The 16,640-nt window shown below is 43.0% G+C and overlaps 1 protein-coding gene across 1 annotated transcript in view; it reads left to right on the top strand.

The window, feature by feature from the left end:
* Nucleotides 1–16,640, top strand: part of ARFGEF2 (ADP ribosylation factor guanine nucleotide exchange factor 2) — a 114,393-nt gene that overhangs the window by 55,740 nt on the left and 42,013 nt on the right. The window contains exons 15-22 of the mRNA XM_025399489.1: nt 5,402–5,513; nt 6,053–6,258; nt 9,300–9,384; nt 9,489–9,660; nt 10,280–10,431; nt 10,551–10,679; nt 12,329–12,487; nt 15,766–15,913. Of these exons, the coding sequence (XP_025255274.1) occupies nt 5,402–5,513; nt 6,053–6,258; nt 9,300–9,384; nt 9,489–9,660; nt 10,280–10,431; nt 10,551–10,679; nt 12,329–12,487; nt 15,766–15,913 (1,163 nt within the window). The remainder of the gene's footprint in view (nt 1–5,401; nt 5,514–6,052; nt 6,259–9,299; nt 9,385–9,488; nt 9,661–10,279; nt 10,432–10,550; nt 10,680–12,328; nt 12,488–15,765; nt 15,914–16,640) is intronic.

The following is a 16,640-nucleotide window of genomic DNA, read 5'->3' as shown; positions in this document are numbered from 1 at the left end:
CTTGCATCCCAGGGATGAAGCCAACTTGATCATGGTGGATAAGCTTTTTGATGTGCTGCTGGATTCGATTTGCCAGTATTTCATTGAGGATTTTCGCATTGATGTTCATCAGGGATATTCGTCTAAAATTCTCTTTTTTTGTTTTGTCTGCCAGGCTGTGGTATCAGGATGATGTTGGCCTCATAAAATGAGTTAGGGAGGATTCCGTCTTTTTCTGTTGATTGGAATAGTTTCAGAAGGAATGGTACCAGCTTCTCTTTGTACCTCTGGTAGAATTCGGCTGTGAATCCATCTGGTCTTGCACTTTTTTTGGTTGGTAGGCTATTAATTATTGCCTCAATTTCAGAGCCTGTTATTGGTCTCTTCAGAGATTCAGCTTCTTCCTGGTTTAGTCTTGGAAGGGTGTATGTGTCCAGGAATTTATCCATTTCTTCTAGATTTTCTAGTTTATTTGCATAGAGGTGTTTATAGTATTCTGTCATGGTAGTTTGTATTTCTGTGGAATCAGAAAATAAAATATTGCATCTATTTGATTCTTCTCTCTTCTTCTTTATTAGTCTTGCTAGCAGTCTATCAATTTTGTTGATCTTTTTTAAAAAAACAGCTCCTGGATTCACTGATTTTTTTGAAGGGTTTTTGTGTCTCTATCTCCTTTAGTTCTGCTCTGATCTTAGTTATTTCTTGCCTTCTGCTAGCTTTTGAATTTGTTTGCTTTTGCTTCTCTAGTTCTTTTAACTGTGAGTTAGGGTGTCAGTTTTAGATCTTTTCTACTTTCTCTTGTGGGCATTTAGTGCTATAAATTTCCCTCTACACACTACTTTAAATGTGTCCAGAGACTCTGGTACGTTGTGTCTTCGTTGTCATTGGTTTCAAATAACATCTTTATTTCTGCCTTCATTTCGTTATTTACCCAGTAGTCATTCAGGAGCAGGTTGTCCAGTTGCCATGTAGTTGTGTGGTTTTGAGTGAGTTTCTTACTCCTGAGTTCTAATTTGATTGCATTGTGGTCTGAGAGACAGTTTGTTGTGATTTCTATTATTTTACATTTGCCGAGGAGTGCTTTACTTACAACTATGTGGTCAGTTTTGGAATAAGTGCGATGTGGTGCTGAGAAAAAGGTATATTCTGTTGATTTGGGGTGGAGAGTTCTGTAGGTGTCTGTTAGGTCCGCTTGGTGCAGAGCTGAGTTCAATTCCTGGATATCCTTGTTAACTTTCTGTCTTGTTGGTATGTCTAATATTGACAGAGGGGTGTTAAAGTCTCTCATTATTATTGTGTGGGAGTCTAAATCTCTTTGTAGTCTCTAAGGACTTGCTTTATGAATCTAGGTACTCCTGTATTGGGTGCATATATATTTAGGATAGTTAGCTCTTCTTGTTAAATTGATCCCTTTACCATTATGTAATGGCCTTCTTTGTCTCTTTTGATCTTTGTTGGTTTAAGGTCTGTTTTATCAGAGACTAGGATTGCAACCCCTGCTTTTTTTTGCTTTCCATTTGCTTGATGGATCTTCCTCCATCCCTATATTTTGAGCCTCTGTGTGTCTCTGCACGTGAGATGGGTCTCCTGAAGATAGTACACTGATGAGTCTTGACTCTATCCAATTTGCCAGTCTGTGTCTTTTAATTGGGGCATTTAGCCCACTTACATTTAAGGTTAATATTGTTGTGCGTGAATTTGATCCTGTCATTATGATGTTAGCTGGTTATTTTGCCTGTTAGTTGATGCAGTTTCTTCCTAGTATCGATGGTCTTTATACTTTGGCATGCTTTTGCAGTGACTGGTACCAGTTGTTCCTTTCCATGTTTAGTGCTTCCTTCAGGAGCTCTTGTAAGGCAGGCCTGGTGGTGACAAAATCTTTCAGCATTTACTTGTCCGAAGGATTTTATTTCTCCTTCACTTATGAAGCTTAGTTTGGCTGGATATGAAATTCTGGGTTGAAAGTTCTTTTCTTTAAGAATGTTGAATATTGACCCCCACTCTCTTCTGGCTTGTAGAGTTTCTGCCAAGAGATCTGCTATTAGTCCGATGGGCTCCTCTTTGTGGGTAACCCAACCTTTCTCTCTGGCTGCCCTTAACATTTTTTCCTTCATTTCAACCTTGATGAATCTGACAATTGTGTGTCTTGGAGTTGCTCTTCTCTAGGAGTATCGTTGTGGTGTTCTCTGTATTTCCTGAATTTGAAAGTTGACCTGCCTTGCTAGGTTGGGGAAGTTCTCCGGATAATATCCTGAAGAGTGTTTTCCAACTTGATTCCATTCTCCCTGTCACTTTCAGGTACACCAATCAAATGTAGATGTGGTCTTTTCACATAGTCCCATATTTCTTGGAGGCTTTGTTTGTTTCTTTTTACTTTTTTTTCTCTAAACTTCTCTTCTCTCCTTATTTCATTAATTTGATCTTCAGTCACTGATACTCTTTCTTCCACTTGATCAAATCAGCTATTGAAGCTTGTGCATGCATCACGTAGTTCTCATGCCATGCTTTTCAGCTCCATCAGGTCATTTAAGATCTTCTCTATACTGTTTATTCTAGTTAGCCATTTGTCTAATCTTTTTTCAGGGTTCTTAGCTTCCTTGCGATGGGTTTGAACATCCTCCTTTAGCTCGGAGAAGTTTGTTATTACCGACTTTCTGAAGCCTACTTCTGTCAGCTCGTCAAAGTCATTTTCCATCCAGTTTTGTTCTGAAACATTGCTGGAGAGCAATTGCAATCTTTTGGAGGAAAAGAGGTGTTCTGGTTTTTAGAATTTTCAGCTTTTCTGCTCTGATTTCTCCCCATCTTTGGGATTTTATCTACTTTTGGTCTTTGATACTGGTGACCTACAGATGGGGTTTTGGTGTGAATGTCCTTTTTGTTGATGTTGATGCTATTCCTTTCTGTTTGTTAAGTTTTCCTTCTAACAGTCAGGTCCCTTAGCTGCAGGTCTGTTGGAGTTTGCTGGAGGTCCACTCCAGACCCTGTTTGCCTGAGTATCACCAGCAGAGGCTGCAGAACAGCAAATATTGCTGCCTGATCCTTCCTCTGGAAGCTGCGTCCCAGAGGGGCACCCACCTGTATGAGGTGTCAGTCAGCCTCTACTGGGAGGTGTCTCCCAGTTAGGCTACATGGGGGTCAGGGACACACTTGAGGAGGCAGTCTGTCTGTTCTCAGAGCTCAAACACCATACTTGGAGAACCACTGCTCTCTTCAGAGCTGTCAGACAGGGATGTTTAAGTCTGTAGAAGTTTCTGCTGCCTTTTGTTCGCTGTGCCCTGCCCACAGAGGTAGAGTCTACAGAGGCAGCAGCCCTGCAGAGCTGTGGTGGGCTCTGCCCAGTTCGAGCTTTGCTGGCTGCTTTGTTTACGTACTCAGGCCTCAGCAATGATGGACGACCGTCACCCTGCCAGGCTGCTGCCTCACAGGTTGATCTCAGACTGCTGAGCTAGCAGTGAGCAAGGCTCTGTGGGCGTGGGACCTGCCGAGCCAGGCAGGGGATATAATCTCCTGGTGTGCCGTTTGCTAAGACCATTGGAAAAGCGCAGTATTTGGGCGGGAATGTCCCGATTTTCCAGGTATGGTCTGTCACGGCTTCCTTTGGCTAGGAGCGGGAAATCCCCCGACCCCTGGCGCTTCCTGAGTGAGGCGATGCCCCACCCTGCTTCAGCTCGCCCTCTGTGGGCTGCACCCACTGTCCAACCAGTCCCAGTGAGATGAACCAGGTACCTGAGTTGGAAATGCAGAAATCACCATCTTCTGCATTGATCATGCTGGGAGCTGCAGACCGGAGCTGTTCCTATTTGGCCATCTTGGAACGGAATCTTACTTGTTTTATTTATGTGTATATTTTTCTGAACCATTTCAAAGTGATTGGTAGCCATCATGAGACCTTAACCAAATCTCTTTGAAAAATAAAGGACATTCTCCCATATAACCACAGCGTCATCATCACAATCATTGGTAAATCTTTATGTGTTTCTTTCCAGTCTTTTACACACATCAACACATACACAATCATATATTCCAACTTGTGAATGATTAGTTAACTTAGTAAATTCAACTTAAGAGTTGAAGTTAGAGTACTCACTTATTAACTGACATGTTTCATCTTCTCATTTCTGCTGTCACCACCCCACCTCCCTCCAGTGTGTTCTGCCCACAGCAGCTAATCTTTTTAAAACATAAATCAAGTCTTATCACTCTCCTGCCTAAGTCATTCCAGGTTTCCTGTTCTGTATCGTGGCCTGACCCAGCCTCTGGCCTCCCTTGCTGATCTCATCTGCCAATTCCCTTGAGTCACACAATGTATTTTCAGTCCATTGAACACCTCCAGCTCTTTTCACCATGGTGCCTTCTGCTTAAAATTCTCTTGCCTCTTTTCATCTCTCAGACTTGGCAAAACATCTCTTCCTCAGAGGCCTGTAGCAACTGCACTATCTAAACAGGTCCCAAGTTAATTTCCTTACTTGCCCCATTCATGTCTTTCATGATGCTTGCCAGTTTGTGCTTACCCATGAATATCACCCTGCAGCTCAGGCCTGGTAAATAATAAGTTGAGTCTATACATTGGTTAGCTTTGCCTTCCTTTAACAGGAAATAAAAAATAGAATGGGCATGGTGGCTCATGCCCGTTATCCCAGCACTTTGGGAGGCCAAGGTGGGAGGATCACTTGGAGTTCCAGACCAGCCTGGTCAACACAGTGAGACCCTATCTCTTAAATTAAAAAAACAAAAACAAAAGCAAAAAAAGTAGAGAAAGAAAAAAAATAAATACAAAATAACATGCTTAACTTTGTATTTCTCTCTCAAGGAAATCCAAAAGCAGGCAGTCTAAGGCTGCTACGGTGGCTCTTAAGGACATCATAGATCCAGGCTCCTTTTATATGTCTGCTGCACCATACTTAGCCAGAGAGGGTGGTCTCATGGTATAAGATGACTGCTGGAGTACCAGCCATCCCACAAACATTCTGGAGAAGAGGAGGGAAAGAACAAAAAGAGGAAAGAGCAGACTTCCCACCTGAGTTGACTTTGTTTAAGGGTCCTTCCTAGAAGCACCCACACCACTTCTGCTCCCACCTCGCTGGCTGAAAGTTTATCACATGGCCATCCTTTATTTAAGGGAGGCAGGGAAATGTTGTTTTTATTCTACATGGCGGTGTGCCCAACTACACATGTAGGGTTCTGTTAGTGTTGAGAAGGAGATAGTGGATATGAGGTGACAACCAGCAGACTCTGACCAGGTGTAGCTGGGTCAGAAATTGAAGACGGAATTTGGAAAAGCTGCCAGTACAGACATGACCTTGCTAGCTTATATGTAATGGCACGTTCATAGTATTCTATTATAATTTATCTCAAATACCAGCTTTTGCTATCCTTCAGATTTTGAAATAAGCAACTTGTGTCCCATCTCTGCTTGAAACAGGTTCAACAAGAAACCTAAGAGGGGGATCCAGTTTCTCCAGGAGCAGGGCATGCTGGGAACGTCAATTGAAGATATAGCCCAATTCCTGCACCAGGAGGAGCGCCTGGATTCCGTAAGGCTGGGGGTGTAGCACTTGCATGTGAGTTCTGTCAGGTGATTGTGAGCCCTCACCAGTTTTAACCTCGAGATTGGCTGGCCCTGAGTACATTGTCTGTTGTCCACCCCCTGGTTACAGCAGTCCTGCGTATCCCTGTGGCTAGTGTTGCAGAAAGCTCTTTGATGGGAATAAACTAGCCTCCCAGCAGGTGGCTGCATATTTGCTGGAAAAGTATCAGAGCTGGAAGTGTTCCTTGACTGCCAGAAACAGTTCTTCTGGCTGCCTGTCTGCAACTAACCTCCTGAGTGTGCCCCATCATTCTCTCCATTTTAAGTCTGTTGTGCCTCCTCCTCTTCCTTCATCCATGCAGGACAGGCTGCTTCTGGAATGGGTGGGTGGGTGGACAGGTCAGGGAGTTCCCTATCTTTTTTAGCAGTCCAGCCTATTCTGGGCAGTTAGGGCCAGGCTATTCTGACTCCACCCTTTGGCTGCTGGGTTTTGCTGTGGGTTTGTATTTGACAATTTCTAGATATAAGTGAGTGTGTATGTTTTAGACCCAAGTAGGCGATTTTCTGGGAGATAGCACAAGGTTCAACAAGGAGGTGATGTATGCCTATGTGGACCAACTTGACTTCTGTGAAAAAGAATTTGTCTCAGCCCTGCGGACATTCCTAGAAGGTTTCCGCCTACCTGGGGAAGCCCAAAAGATTGACCGATTAATGGAGAAGTTTGCTGCAAGATACATAGAATGCAACCAAGGGTGAGCACTGATTTTGAGTCCCTCCCAGATCATCTGTTTGCCTGCCTCAGAACACTAATTTTAATTTGGTTGGGGTTTAATCTTTGTATATCTGTGCCAAGCAACTGAAGCGTTTGTTTACTGTTAGCCAGGCACTGTGCTAAGGGATTATTTCACGTAAGACCTCACAGCAATCTGTTTATGTCCCTATTCTATGGACAGAGATATTGAGGACCAGAGAGGTTAACTTGCCTAAGATCACGCAGTTAAAGCCCATGCTGTTAGCAACTGTAAAAGAGTAGTTTCATAAGTTGAGAGGAGACAATTGGGCACCTCTTCCCTAATCAAAAACAGTTCCCCTGATTTAATATATGGGGTAGATCTCAAGGATATTGGTTTTTCTTTAATTACATACTGATGACAAGGTTACAGAAATAGCTACATAAGTAATAAAAACCATCAAAGTGCATGATTTTATCTGGGGACCTTTTTTGATGGGCGGTTCGTGATTTTGTAAGAAGTGGAAATAGGAAGAGGAACGAACCATTATTAAATACCCCCTGTGTATGGGCTATGCCATGGGTTTTACATGCATTTAATTTAATGAATGGCAAGCCCAGGAATAGTATCCCTGTTTTACAGATGAGGAAATTGAGAATCTGAGAGATTAAGCAACCTGTCCAAAATTAATCAGCTAGTAAGGAGCAGAGCCAGGATTGAATATGGATTTCTGTAACTCAGAAGCTCATGTTTGGGCCGGACACAGTGGCTCTCGCCTACAATCCCAGCACTTTGGGAGGCTAGAATGGGCAGATCACTTGAGGTCAGAAGTTTGAGACCAGCCTGGCCAATATGGTGAAACCCCATCTCTTCCAAAAATACAAAAAAAAATTAGCTGGGTAATCCCAGCTACTCGGAGGCTGAGGCAGGACAATTGCTTGAACCTGGGAGGCAGAGGCTACAGTGAGCCAAGATTGCACCACTGCACACCAGCCTGGATGACAGAGGTAGATTCTGTCTCAAATTAAAAAACTCATGTTCTCTCCACCGAACATTAAATTAGAAATATGTCGGCCGGGCGCGGTGGCTCACACCTGTAATCCCAGCACTTTGGGAGGCCAAGACAGGTGGATCACAAGATCAGGAGATGGAGACCATCTTGACTAACACAGTGAAACCCCGTCTCTACTAAAAATACAAAAAAATTAGCTGGGCGTGGTAGTGGGTGCCTGTAGTCCCAGCTACTCGGGAGGCTGAGGCAGGAGAATGGTGTGAACCTGGGAGGTGGAGCTTGCAGTGATCTGAGATCATGCCACTGCATTCCAGGCTGGGCAACAAAGCGAGACTCTGTCTCAAAAGAAAAAAAAAAAAAGAAAGAAAGAAAGAAATATGTCTGAATATACTGTGACCATGATGTGGAAATTGTTCAGTAGAAACTATTTTTTTTGAGACAGAGGGTCTTGCTCTCTTGCCCTGGTTGGAGTACAGTGGCGTGATCACAGATCACTGCAGCCTGGATCTCCTGGGCTCGATCAGTCCTCCCACCTCAGCCTCCTGAACTGCTGGGACTACAGGTGCATGCCACTGTGCCTGGCTAATTTTTTGTATCATATTTCTGCAGAGAGAGAGTTTCACCATGTTGCCCAGTCTGGTCTTGAACTCCTAGCCTCAAGGGATCCCCCTGCCTCGAACTCCCAAAGTGGGAGATTTACAAATGTGAGCTACCACACCTGGTTGAAACATTTTAATAACTGTTTTGCCTCTCCAGTCAACTTTGTGTTCGTATTAATTGCTCCCAGTCTTCCAAGTATATGGCAGGCTGTCCCCAGGAGGTGGCAGGATTGGCAAAGGCAACATATGATCATTTTAACCAAATGGACATTAGAACTCTCTGTGAAGGCATAATTAGATGCTGTTTACTTTAAACGTATCTCTTATGTGGACCTGGAAGCCTTGGTCTGTTTTGCTTAGTTGGTCAATATGTGACCCAGTTTCATCTCATATTAAAATACCTTTGTTGTGTTCTTCAAAATTTCTACTGTTTCTGTTATGGACAGTTTGGACAGAACAGTTTCTAGCTTCAGCCTCATATTGTATGAGGCTGTGCATCCACATGTTGCTGTCCTTCTCTTCTTGACTAAGGCAAAAAAAGTCAGACTTCACCAGCATATTTTTTAGAACAACATAAATATTTTCCATGGTATTTCTACTGTTCAATGTTATAATGGATAATATAGATTATAACTAACAGCTAAACAGCAGTTTTAGTCATCTTTATATCTCATGTCTAGCACAGTGCATGGCACAAAATAGATGTTCTCAGGAACAGGACAGGGTGCGGGGAGGCACTCAAGGCACTTAGTGTGTGAAATGTGGTGAGTTGCCCTCTCAGGGTCGGCACCAAGTGTAAGATCTCCTGACCTGCTCACTTGCCTCGCCCTAGTCTTGGCCCCAGATGCTTCTTAGAGTCTTTTTAAAAAAATTATTTGAAATTGCTTTATTCAAAGAAGGCTAAATTTTATTTATTTATTTATTTATTTATTTATTTATTTATTTATTTATTTTGAGACCGTCTCACTCTGTCACCCAGGTTGGAGTGCAGTAGCGCAGTCTCGGCTCACTGTAACCTTCACCTCCCAGGTTCAGGCGATTCTCCTGCCTCAGCCTCCTGAATAGCTGGGATTATGGGCAGCTGCCACCACTCCCAGCTAAGTTTCGTATTTTTAGTAGAGACGGGGTTTCACCATGTTGGCCAGGCTGGGCTCAAACTCCTGACCTCAGGTGATCCACCCACTTCTGCCTCCCAAAGTGCTGGGATGACAGGCCTGAGCCACCATGCCCTGCCAAAGAAGCCTAAAATTTGATACAGATTGTTAATGAGCTTTTTCTACACTCTGGGTTGCTAAGTCTTGTTCAGTGATGATGAAAGCGTAAAAACTCTTGCCTCATTTGGAATCAAGGGGAGTAATCGGCTGCTTTTCTCATGAAGTGTGTCTCTGTTAGCATTGTATCTTCTAAACCTCATCACTATGAATATTGATATCTCGAATTTTTTTCTCCAGGCAAACTCTGTTTGCTAGTGCTGACACTGCTTATGTCCTAGCATATTCAATTATTATGCTAACTACAGACTTGCACAGTCCTCAGGTAAAGTAGTTCAATGATTTACATGTTGTAGTAGCTAAATAAGTGGCTTTACTTGGGCAATTGAATGTTTTTAAAATGGTTTTTAATTTTTTTTTAAATTACAGGTAAAAAATAAAATGACAAAAGAGCAGTATATTAAAATGAATCGGGGTATCAATGATAGTAAAGATCTGCCAGAAGAGTATCTCTCAAGCATCTATGAAGAGATAGAAGGCAAGAAAATTGCAATGAAAGAAACAAAAGAGCTCACGATTGCAACCAAATCTACTAAGCAGAGTAAGGTCTAATGGCAAATTATTTCTTTTAGTTCTAATTTGTTAGTGTATCAGAGTGCATGATTAGATACTCTGGTGATAAATTTAATGTGCATATCTAGATATCTGAATAGGAAATGTGATTGAACTAATTATTGTGATTATGTTAGGTCTTTTATAATGTCACTGTCTTGCTAGATTTCTGATGAGGAGCAAGAAGGAATTTGAAATTAGTAATCTGAGAACTAAATTACTCCCAAAAAGTGTTCCTTAAAACTTCACTTTAATTCAGTGGTGATTGTGCCCATCTTGATTAGAATTCTATTAGTTATGGCCCCTGGGGAGCTGTCAGTTTCACCGTTTGAGAAGCAGCAAAGGGTAGTGGTTTAGAGTGCAGGCTCTAGAGCCACACTGCCTTAGATCAAGTCCCAGCTCCTCTACTTAGTAATTGTATGACCCTGGGCAAGTGACTTACCTGCTCATTTTTCCCATCTGTTAAATGGTAATAATATTTGTAACGGATTCACAAGATGGTTGGGAGGATTTAGGAGTTAATCATTGTGTATCTTTTGAAACAGTGCATGGCATGTAGCCAGCCCTCAGTGATGGCTGGCCACACCTATCGTGCTCTTACTTTATAGATGTAGCTAGTGAAAAGCAGCGGCGGCTCCTGTACAACTTAGAGATGGAGCAAATGGCTAAAACAGCCAAAGCTCTGATGGAGGCTGTGAGCCATGCAAAAGCCCCATTTACGAGTGCCACTCACCTGGACCACGTCCGCCCAATGTTCAAAGTGAGTATCCTGAGAACTTAGCAAGCATGTGGCTAAGCCTGATTCTGAAGCTGGCCAGCTAGAAGTACTCTTTCCACGCTGAAACTCTGGATGTTACTGAAACCTTCCTTCCTTGATAGCTGGTGTGGACGCCACTATTGGCAGCCTACAGCATCGGACTCCAGAACTGTGACGACACTGAAGTGGCCTCCTTGTGTTTGGAAGGTATCCGATGTGCAATCCGAATTGCCTGCATCTTTGGAATGCAGGTAGGTGTTAAGTCAGCAACGCTCCAGAGATACTGGTGGGTTGTGTTCTTTTAGATTTGGCAAAACTTAGAAATGATCAGAAATTTTCAGTTAATCAAGAGTCTTAGCAAACTACTTACTCATGCCTACTGACAAGAAATCCATAGCTTTGTGATGACAGCTCATTAGGGGCAAAAATGGAGATACGGATTAAAACTGTCTTTAAGAATGGGTAGGCTGGGCATGGTGGCTCACACCTATAATCCCAGCACTTTGGGAGACAGAGGCAGGCAGATCACCTCAGGTCGGGAGTTCGAGACCAGCCTGACCAACATGGAGAAACCCCGTCTCTACTAAAAATACAAAATTAGCCGGGCGTGGTGGTACGTGCCTGTAATCCCAGCTACTCGGGAGGCTGAGGCAAGAGACTGGCTTGAACCCAGGAGGTAGAGGTTGCGGTGAGCCGAGATTGCACCATTGCACTCCAGCCTGGGCAACAAGAACGAAACTCCATCTCCAAAAAAAATAAGGATAGGTAGTGTCCAAGCTACTTGACTGGCTTAGACAAAACAGACTTCCTGTTCATCTGCCTAAGTTGCCTGCTTTGGTGCTTAAAAATACTATTTTCTTGTTGTTGTTGTTGTTGTTTTTTTTTTTTGAGATGGAGTCTCGCTGTGTCGCCCAGGCTGGAGTGCAGTGGAGAGATCTCGGCTCACTGCAAGCTCTGCCTCCTGGGTTCATGCCATTCTCCTGCCTCAGCCTCCCGAGTAGCTGGGACCACAGGCTCACACCACCACGTCTGGCTAACTTTGTATTTTTTAGTAGAAACAGAGTTTCACCATGTTGGCCAGGCTGGTCTCGAACTCCCGACCTCGTGATCCGCCCGCCTCGGCCTCCCAAAGTGCTGAAATTACAGGCCTGAGCCACCGTACCCGGCCAATAGTATTTTCTTTTTAACATCAGTTTTTATTATAATTTCCCATATTTCCAACTCCTCCCTGAAGAATATGAATATGTCTGTAAACCTTTTGAAACTTGAAAAGTTCAAGCAAATAAATGTAATTCTGAAACTGTTATGAAATTAGGAGGTTGGCAATCCCATGCATCACTTTGTAAGTCAGAAGTTGCACCTCATTTATTCTTACAAACTCAATCTTCTGTTCCCATTCATTTTTAAGTTAGACATTTTCTTTTATACCAAGACCACAAGCTTTGAAGTTAGACCATCTAGTTTTCAAACCCCTGCTCTGCCCCTTCTCCAACCGTGTGACACTGGCTCAGCTAATGTCTCTCCAAGACACCAATTCACTTCCTCATTTGTAAACTTGAGAAAACAGACCTGCCTGGCAGAATTGTTGCAGATGTCAATGTATATGACAGTCTTAGCATTCAACAGACATAGTGGAACATGGGCCAGGTAAGTTTGACTGAAGTCAATTAGAAAGGAGAGAGCTGCTTCTCAAACATGTGGCAGTGCATAGATAGCCTCTGCAAGATGTTCCAAAAGCAAGAGGGCATTAGCATGGAATAACTGTTGTGCTAATGTGCAGAAAGCCAGTCAATGTGCATACAAAAGGTATCAGAGAAGCCCAGTGTGCCAGCCCTGCAGATGTGAGAATGGCCACACTACGGTTGGAGTCACAGTGTTCTCTCTTTGGCTTCTGTTACAGCTGGAACGAGATGCCTATGTTCAGGCTCTTGCTCGCTTCTCCCTGCTCACAGCCAGCTCCAGCATCACAGAAATGAAGCAGAAAAACATCGACACCATTAAGACACTTATCACAGTGGCTCACACCGATGGCAACTACCTTGGGAATTCCTGGCATGAGGTATGTGTCTCTTTGAATTGCCTTTTCTCAGTTAGGATGACTCCTGGCTTCTTTTATTCATTGTTGATCTAATTTGGTCAGTTCCGTTTTTCTTGACGTCAAGCCTCACTGTGCCTCATGTATCTGAAAGTCACCCTCTCTGGGGCTGTGAAAGGTGGGGGTGAGTTCAGGTGCACCAACTCACAGTGAGCACCCTTGCACCCAGCAGCCAGTGTCCCCCATGAAGTGTACTTCTGTTGTTGCAACTTTCTTTCCATATTAGCGCCACTTTTTTTTGTTTTGTTTTGTTTTTTAGTTCTTATGGACCTCTTGGGAGCTTGGGAGCTCCTATCATCAATGTGTAATTTTAAGACAAAGCTAGGAGCCTGATTAGAAATGGTTGACAGTCACGATGAGCTGTTAGGGAGAGTGCCAGTGAGTTCACTCATTTTTAAAACAGTATTCTAAGATTCTCACGCAAGGATATAGTTACTTATGCGTACAACAATGTATTTAAAAGGATATTTGTTGCAGTTTTAGTTTTTCTGGGGAAAAGGGCTAAAAAGAGCTAGATGTCCCAACAATATAAGACATTGCTACTTCTTTAAAAAGGTATGGTACAGCATTTTTTAGAATGTTATGTGGCCATCTAAAATAATGTTGTGGAAAAGAAAGACAGGCAGATAGTGTGTGCTCTCTGATGGAAGTACACAATACTACCTAAGAAATGTTCTAGCCCCAACTCAAATGTGAATCGATTCAAGCCTATATTGCCAGTTTATAGGAAATATAGTGGACAGAGAAACATGTTAGATACGAGGGTGCAGCTTGGAAATTCTAGGTGTGACAGACCTGCAGAGCAGATGACCAGGTTTTTCAGCAAATAGATTGCAAGAAAAATAAGTGGAAGGGAGGAGGGTTCCCTAGGAATTAAAAGAGATTTCAGAAAAGATGATAAAAGATGGTATTAAAGACTATTGTGGGAAAATGGTCACAGTAAAATTACAAGTTGTTATAAGACATTGTGAGGCATTGTCTCTCGTGGCAAAATACACAGAGAATGGAGTTTGAAAGGACAGACCAGAGCGTTAACATTCTGTCTGAGAGAGAGAATTATGGAAACTGTTTTGTTCTTTTTTTTTTCTTAATTTCTAATTTTTTCTACCATCTGCATGTATTACTTTTTTGTTTAGAGAGAAAACTGTGAAAGAATAGAGATGAGGCTATGAAGAATGTAAAGGACAGTTTGACATAGAAAGAAAATTGCTGTCATCCTTCTTCCCCATGTGGACCACATGGCTCAGAGTAAAGGCCCTAGAGCCTGGCAACTGGGGTCCGATTTGGGGCTCTACCTCTTCCTGCCTGGATGGCGTAGGCAGGTTACTTAGTCACCGAGTCCCACCTTCTTCATCTCTACAATCTTTATAGGGTGGTTGTGAGAATGAACAGGGCTTGGGACTATTTGGCAAGTAGTTAAGAATTCAATAGTGTTACCTGCTGTCATCTCTGTGGCACATGGCTTTGCCCCTCTTCACCAGCGTTTCCCCTGTCTGTCACAATTCTGAGTAGTCCATGTTAGAAATAACTGAGTTATAGCTGGGCACAGTGGCTCACACCTGTAATCCCAGCACTTTTGGAGGTTGAGGCAGAAGGATTGCTTGAGGCCAGGAGTTCCAGACCAGCCTGGGCAACATAGCAAGACCCCATATCTTAAAAAAAAATTTTTTTTAATTAGCTAGGCATGCTGGTGCATGCCTGTAGTCCCAGCTACTCAGGAGGCTGAGGCAGCAGGATTGCTTGAGCCCAGGAGTTCAAAGCTGTAGTGAGTCATGATTGCACTACTGTACTGCAGCCTGGGCAACAGAGCAAGACCTTGTCTCTAAAAGAAAAAAATATATATTTTGAGTTGTGTGCTTTTAAAAGTCATTTCCTGCCTTCTAAGGAGCCATAATACCTAGACAATCAATGAATAGTTGCTTTTTCTTCTAAAACATTTTTTTAGCCTGGGAGATATTATCAATATGAGGTTCCTGCTGCCTGCCAAGTATATGGCAGAATCTAGAAATGTTAAAAACTAATTAGCTACCTCTGTGGTTGTCAGAAGCCCTGAGAAATCAGCTTGGAACTAATAAGCCCTTGACCTTTCAGTATTGGTGACACACTTGAGATTCCAGCTGTCCACAGCTTCTGCAAAAGGGACGGCATTACTAGCTTACTAATAATAATTTAATAGTATCATGCTGTGTGAAGAAATCAGGGGATGATTCTCCTTTGGTGGAATTAAGTCTATTTCTCAGTCAAGAGAAAAGCAATTTATAAGTAAAGATACTCGACACTGCTCAGTAGTATAGTGGAGTATACTGGACACCTGGACCCTGGGACTGAATTGTAAGGTAAGCGTAAAAAGCAACACTGAGGTTCAATGAGAAGTTCCCATGAAAATTCCTTAGGGTTTCCCTGGAGGTCTACGTGCCATTCCTCAGTAAGTTTCATGTAGCCAGTGTTTCCTCTGACAGAAGTTGGGACTAGTTTCTCTTTCTACGGCTGAGCTTTCAGGTGGGAGAGGGCCCGTGTGCAGATGTGCGTCCTCAAGCACCAGAGGTGCCCCTCAGGACCAGGAGATCCAGCCTCATCTCCCACTGCATGCCTGCTGTACAGCATATTCTCATTCCTTTAGTTAAACCAATTAACGATTGCCAATGATTTTAAGTGCTAGGTACTTAAGTGTTCAGCAGTGAACAAGACAGAGTTAATGTCCTCTTGGCATCTAAGGCAGGAAACAAATAAATAAATATATGGTCTAATGCCAAAAAGTGGTACTAAGAAAAAAGAAGTATGAGCAGTGCATGGTAATGGGAAGGTACGATCTCACAAGAAAGATCTCTCTGAGAGGGACACACGTGTCTGAGCTGGGAATTGAAGGAGTGAGCCATGGGGAGACAACATCCCAGGCATAAGGAGCAGTGAGTGCAAAGGCCCTGGGGTAGGACAAGAGATGACAAGTTAAAGGAGCAACACTGAGGCCAGTGAGGCTGGTATCTTGTCGTCTCATGAGGAGAGTGGAAAAAGGAGGTGGGGGTGACTAAATGATGTGCCTATTAAGTGGCATGGTGGGAGGAATTCCCCCGCCCCAGTCAAATGCTTTTTCTCTCTTTATTGAGAGTTGCTAAATTTGCATAAACATCTATATGGCATAACTCCATTGAACCAACTTTTTTTTAACGACTAACTTAAGATTACAGTGCCCTTTTTCTAGCTGTAAGGCGGGAACTCATTTCTTCATACCTTCTTTCTCTTAGATCTTGAAATGCATCAGCCAGCTGGAGCTCGCTCAGCTGATAGGAACTGGTGTGAAGACGCGCTACCTGTCTGGATCCGGGCGTGAAAGAGAAGGGAGCCTGAAGGGCCACACATTGGCAGGAGAAGAGTTCATGGGCCTTGGCCTCGGTAAGACACCAGGCCCCCCAGCTGACAGTCACAGATTTGCAAGCTAATGGGGATAAAACCCTTCTTGTCTCGTCAGGACTGTCATGTAAACCATCTCTTCCTTTTGTGCCATCTGACAGTGTATTCATGAATGCAAGTGGACATGCTGCTTCAGCTCCCTTAATTGTGATTAAACTGTTGAGTAGAATGTCTATTTTACCAAAGTCAGTAGGGTGCATTACTTTTCTTTATATACCTGTATTGGGGAGAAAAACTATTTGCTTTAAAATGACCAAATCTCTAGTGACTGGCATTAGAGGGGTGTGTATTTGTGTCTCTAGATTTTAAAGGGTAGATTCAACATTTCTTCCATCTTTATTGGGGGGGCTTGTATTAAACAGTATTCTTATGCAAGTAGAATTATTTCTCTGGCTATACATTGGATTGAGAGACTCTTCTGATAGATGTAACATAGTAATAATAGTAAATAGGGCAAACAAATGTGCCACATCATATTCTGAGCACTCAGTTTATATATTTTGACTCATTTCATGCTCATAACAATCCAATGAGAACAGGGACTGTTACCTTCCCCATTTTGTAATTGAGAAAACTGAGGCATGGGGTGAAAAAATATGAGCAACATCATACTGCAAAGGAGTGTCAGTGGTAGGATTCAAGCCCCAAGCCATCCAACTACAGAGTGTATGCTTCTAGGTCCCACTTAATGAATGGAATAGTACACTGT

Source organism: Theropithecus gelada, chromosome 10 (assembly GCF_003255815.1).
Source record: "Theropithecus gelada isolate Dixy chromosome 10, Tgel_1.0, whole genome shotgun sequence".
Taxonomy (NCBI): domain Eukaryota; kingdom Metazoa; phylum Chordata; class Mammalia; order Primates; family Cercopithecidae; genus Theropithecus; species Theropithecus gelada.
This window is presented reverse-complemented; position numbering and strand designations above follow the sequence as displayed.